Source organism: Lactuca serriola, chromosome 5 (genome assembly GCF_051521515.1).
Source record: "Lactuca serriola cultivar US96UC23 chromosome 5, Lser_US96UC23_V15, whole genome shotgun sequence".
NCBI lineage: Eukaryota > Viridiplantae > Streptophyta > Magnoliopsida > Asterales > Asteraceae > Lactuca > Lactuca serriola.
This window is the reverse complement of record NC_136412.1, coordinates 221674681-221680875: the sequence shown is the minus strand read 5'-3', so window position 1 is coordinate 221680875 and position 6195 is coordinate 221674681. Positions and strand designations below refer to the sequence as shown.

At 38.7% G+C, this 6195-nt stretch overlaps 1 protein-coding gene across 1 annotated transcript; it reads right to left on the bottom strand.

The window, feature by feature from the left end:
* Positions 1-481: 481 nt before the first annotated feature.
* On the bottom strand, positions 482-1156 carry LOC145050206 (uncharacterized). Its single transcript, XM_078998495.1, has one exon. The coding sequence runs from the start codon at positions 1154-1156 to the stop codon at positions 482-484; it is 675 nt and encodes a 224-aa protein (XP_078854621.1).
* Between the last annotated feature and the right edge of the window lie 5039 nt (positions 1157-6195).

Sequence of the window (6195 nt, the reverse complement as noted above, 5' to 3'; positions counted from 1 at the left end):
GTGTGACATATGACAAAAAACATTCATTTATTAGAGTAGATTCTAATAGAAATCGTATATGTTAACGTATGATGTAGATATGAAAATCTTCAAAGCTTTGAAGATGAAACCGATAAAAAGATGAAACCTACAAAACATTAATTTCTTTAGTATATGTAGGGGCAGAACCAGGATTTTAGAATAAGGAGGCTTATATATATTTAAAAAAATTCAAATAACATAACCAAGTCTGTAAAATTGAAAGATATACTAATAAAGAAAAAAATCATCTAAATAGAAACTACATCGATCTTTGTAAGAACCAATCTTCAAAAGTTTTCCAATGATCATAAACACCGATTCTCATATATTAACCTAAAATTATAAAAAGAACGAGTTAGACATAAATACATATGATATTATACTCAATTGAGAAGAATGCAAATAAATTTTTTTAAAGTATAAAAAGTAGTACCTTGCTCACTTTAAGTTGTGCCCGCCTTTACTTCATAGAAGAAAAATCATCTATAATTTTATCTGTGGAAAACGTGTCAACAATCTCTCTCTCAATGTTAATAAGCAGACAACTTTTAAGAAAATCATCATTCATGGTATTCCAAAGTCGCGTTTTCACGATTTTCATTGCTGAGAATGCTCTTTCAGATGTCGTGGTAGAAATAGGAAGCGTCAATATAATGCGAATCAATTTCTCAATCAAAGGATAAGTACTTGACTTTCCTGTTTCATGTAGGCCCCTACACAACTCAGAAACTATAGATGAAGTTTTCAATTGTGGGTGATTATGCACATCTTGCTCATAATGTCGTAACTCAAGTTTCAGCAAATTAATTTCATGCTCTGTAAAGTCCAAAGGATAATAAGTTGTTGCCAATTTACATATATCTTCAACATTCAAGGATTTCTTTGGATCTAGCGCAACACTAAGACGGAGAAGCTCCGTTACAGACACATTAAATCTAGAGTTTAAATCTTGCAATTGACTGTCAATAGCAGCAATAAACAATTCAACTTGGTAGTGATGCTCTGCAGTGATATTGTCTTTATCACGCCGAGTTCGAATTACATATCTATAAGTTTCATTCATACCAGGAACCAAAATGTCATGCCTTTTACAAAAGCAAACCACTTGATGCAAAAAGCGATTGCCATCCTTCATCTCTTAGTTTTTGAAGCAATATTTCTGTTATGGAAACCAAGACCAATGCATTAACAATATCTACAGATTTTTTTTTTTGTAAAAATTGGCAAAGCTTGTTAGTTATTGTGACAACACGATATTTCAACTCTTTGTAATGACCTAAAAAGTCAAGTATTGTAACCACCTTTGAGTTAATAAAATTAACTTTGATAATAAAATGTCCAAAAAGTTTCTATTTAAATTCCTACTATGTTTAATGTCATTAAACCGTGATCGTACGTAAAAAGAATGCCCAAATCCGGCTTCGTATATTGAAGTTATGATTTTTCCAAAGTTCGGCTTAGCAACAAACAGCTAAAAACTCGAATCGGAGATCGAGCGACTTTTGGCCGGAATGACCTAAACGAGAATCGAAGGTCTCGACAATGGTAATTCAGTGGTAAAAAGTCTGGCAAAAACCGACGTCAGATAAAGAAGTTATGAATTTTTAGAGAAAATTCCTTAAACACGACATTTTAAAAATAAATAATAAAAATAATTTCGAAATTTGCTGACAGAGTCTAAATGAAAATTGTAGAGCGTAGTCTCACCTACGCGTGGATATAAAGACCATCGAAAACGGAATTCGTATGAAGAAGATATGAATTTTAGAAGTTTATTAATTAAATTAAATATAAATTTAATTATAAATGTTTGGTATTATCCGAAGGGAGTCAGCAGATAGGGCCGTAGTACGCCCTGCGTACCCTCGTACGCCCCGCGTACTCAAGGCCTAGGCCTCAGATCGTCCACGTCCCGGTCTATGCAAAGCTAGCTTGTCCCATCCGAAGTCCGAGGCAGTCGAGGACTCGGTCATGCATGACGTACGCGTACGCCCCGCGAACCCTCGTACGCCCCGCGTACCGAGGCGGTTCCAGCCCCTATAAAAGGGATGCGAGGGTTCCGAAGAAAGGGCTCCATTTCTCTCATTTCCTTTGTGTTCTTGCCTTGTTTTCCGTGCCCGTGCTAACCCGAAGCCCTGGTCATTTTGCTCAAGTCCCGAAGATCGTTTTTACTCCCGAGATTCCCGAGAATCTCGAGAAAATCCGTTTTCCCGAGACGAAATTCTGCCCGGTTTCCATCTCGCTTTCTTCAAACTTTCAAGTGAGTTCATACCCCTTAATCAACCCTTTTAAATATTCTAAATGCTTTTATATGCTTACAAGGGGGGAATACAAGTAAAACACACGATTATTATCGGGTGTTATATATAAAGTTTTATTATACACTTTTATTAAATAGAATCATATGTGATTTATAAACTTTATAGGGAACTCTCGTATATAAAATATATTACAATAGCATTCTATCTTTTGAAATATAAATTGTTGTAATGCATGTATAAAACTAAACATTTTACTTAGATTATATGTATACGTGTCTATCTTAGACACTATAAAAATCTATACTTTCACATCAAGTGATTCATTTTCTAGAGATTTCAAAACAAATGAGACACACTTTTAGAAAACTATAATAGGTATAGTTTTACGAGAATTTTTCTAACTTTTACATACTAGAAACACCATTTTCAAGAAGTCACTTTCATATACAAGAAGAAACGAACATTTTAACACGTAAATCTGTTTTTATACTAAGATTTGTGAGACATTTACTTCACGTACGTTCGAGTACACATTTCAAGTCCTGTATTATATATCAGAATCCATTGGAGGGGGAGCATGGTGTTTGTGTATAGATCTATACGGGCTTGACAACCCGTGCCTCGACTGTTAGCTATAGTCCACCATTTGGGGTGACAAACGTCATAACATTCCAACGCCTGAAGAACGTTGTGTATAGGCATTCCGAGTCAATAGTATGGTTATAAAACTCACACGGGGTATTAAAAATACATTGATTTATGAGGTTTTCAAATACATTGGTTATTTTACACTTACATACATTTTTAGAAACAAACATTGGTCCTGAGAGAAGGCTACTTTTATACTAGTAGAAAATATAGGATTTTCTAGAATCAAACAAACAAGGACAAAACATTCCATTTCATACATACATTGTCATTTAATACTTATGAAACTCACCAGCTTAAATGCTGATCTACTCTTTCAAAACTACTTGTATGTCGCAGGGATTCAGTAATTTCAGGTATCATTATGCTTTTGGAGAAGGGACGCTGCGGCGCCAGTTTAATCTCATATTTTGACATCATAATGTAATTGGTTTTGAATATGTAACTTTTGACAAATGTAAACTTTCAATTATATATATGATGGTTGTATTGCTTTCTTTACTATGTATTCATTTGTTACGTTACCACATGAAGTCATCCGCCCCCGAACGTTTCCGCCGTTCCGGTTTAGGGGTGTGACAGATTGGTAACAGAGCAATGTTTATAGTGAACTAAGTATATCGAACCACATAAGATATACAAACTATAAATGCTTAAGGGACTAATACTCTCTGACAAAACATTTTTCTTTTGTTTTTACGCTTAGGCAGCGTTTCGTTTAACTTAAATTGTTAGTTCATTTAAGTACAAATACATGCATACGACAAATTATTTTCATGATTATATCTATACAAGAAGTATTTAGACAAGTTGAACACTACGATTAAGACTTGATATATGTAACCGGATTTGGGACAAATATAGCATGATCAACTATATTTGTCCGAGATCGGACCAATATATATTGAGGATTGCTCGTAGTAAGCAACAAGTCAAAACTTACCAAAACATCACAAGAATCAAACACAAGAATTTAAATACTATAGGAGTATTTGCTACATAAACTAGTTTAACTTACATGTTTAATTCTTACACATTCCAACTTTATTTCAATTCTTATAACCCTATTCTCGTACTGTCAAATGGCTGGATTTCACCACCCTAGCGACCCCTACTTTACCAACCAAGGCAACGGAGGATGGGTCGAAGATGATCCCGAAGAGGACGAGGAACCCATAGAAGTGGATGATGACTCCGGTACCGACTCAGAGCCGGAGGTGATCAACCCACCACCCGTACAACCTCCCGTCTTCGTAAGGAACTTTCAAGGACCGACTCCCGTCTGGGGAAGTCACCTCCACCATTGGAGCCAACAACAAAACCTACGCTCTCCTTACGGCATGTGCCGGGACTTCTACGATGTCCGAGGCGGAGGTTCGGCTGATCAGGCTCTCCCAGTAATGGTGGGCAAGCTAGCCAATCAGTCCTATCAATCCGGAATTCAAGCTAGCCGGCTTCGGGATGTCAACGTGGAAGTACAGGTTCACACTTATGACATCCGTAGGCTGGACAGAATGCAAGACAATGCTCAACTCCAAACCAAGGCATTCCAAGCGCAAATGATTGCAGCCCTCGCCGAATTGAGGGAACAACAAGCCGCTTTTGATAGGCGTCTAATGGAGTCAAAGCAATCGGATGCGGAGTCAAGCTCCAAGCGCAACCTACGTCGCAAGTAGTGCTTGCAAAAATCTCAAATTTTGTTATAAGTGGCACTATTATTAATACGTGGAGCATTTCATTCAATCCCTAAAAAGTTATGGAAAAACAAAATGCTTGTTTCATATTTTCAGTCTAACAAATAACTTTCATTCTTCTATTTTGAGACTCGTACTATCATCTGTTGTTGGACTATAGCAATATAGTTCATGAGTCACATATAGTTTCTATGCTATGGAATTCTTATCTTTATCTTTTCAACCTATAGTTGAAGGATGCCTCCGCGTAGGAACCCAATGCGAAACAACGGTGGGGAAGCACCTATACCACCACCACCTCCACCTCCTCAATTTGATGCTATCATGTTCCAAGCAGCAGTCACCGCAGCGGTAGCAGCTGCCATGTCACAGATCAATAACTCGAGTACTACTGGCTCGGGAACTGGCACACACCTATCCAACCATGGCGAGAGTCATGGGCAACCCCGAGAATGCACCTATAAGGACTTTACTAATGCCAAACCCCGGATGTTTTATGGAATTGGTGGCGTGATGGCGCTGAGTCAGTGGATCGAAAGGACATAATCAGTCTTTGAAATCTGCTCCTGTCCCGAGCACAACAAAGTCAAGTTTGCAACCTTCACCCTTATTGATAGAGCTTTAGCTTGGTGGAATGGCCACGTTAAGGTACTTACCTTGATAGTGGCAAACTCCATAAGCTGGGAGAGCTTAAAAGTCATGCTGATGAGAGAATACTGTCCACGAGGAGAGATTCAAAAACTCGAGCACGAACTCTGGACTCTTGGAATGGTTGGTACCGATATCGCAACTTATACCAACAGATTCTGCGATCTGGCAATCCTCTGTCCAGATATGATTGCTCCTGAGAGCAAGAAAATAGAAAGATACATTTGGGGACGGTCGCCCCAAATTAGGTCAAGCGTGTTAGCTTCGAAACCTGACACTTTTGAAAGTGCCAAGGAACTGGCACAATCTCTTGTTGACTACGGAGGTCATCAGAACTCAACGATTGCTACACCAGAACCACAAAAAGGAAACAACAACAACAGTAACAAGAAGAGGGTATGGAATAAAGGGAAGGGAGGGTCTTCCCAAGAACCCACGAAGAAACAACTGGTTTCAGTGAATGCTGCCACTGTACCTACTACCGTTCCTACGAATCCCTACCCAACAAAGCCTTATGGGGGTAACCTTCCAAAGTGCACGAAATGCACTTATCACCATTATGGACCTTGTCGGGAAATGCAGTGTTCCAACTGCAACAGAAAGGGACACACTGTCCGTTTCTGCAAGGATCCCGCAAAGCCGATCACTCAAGTTCCCAGCGCGGGTGTAGGCCAAACTTGCTACGATTGTGGCGAGGTGGGCCACTACAAGAGAAACTGTCCAAAGGCAGCAAATACCGGTGGGGTGGGACGAGTTTTGGCTATAGGCCACGATGAAGCCGTAGCTGATCCGACTGTAGTTGCTGGTACGTTCCTTCTCGATAATTCATATGCATGCATATTATTCGATAGTGGAGCGGAGAGAAGCTTCGTGAGTCAAAACTTTATTCACTTACTTAAAACATCAACCTAGCAAGTTAGAAA

Coding starts and splice junctions, on each gene's coding strand:
- LOC145050206 (XM_078998495.1), bottom strand. CDS start 1,156: ATGAAGGATGGCAATCGCTTTTTGCATCAAGTGGTTTGCTTTTGTAAA.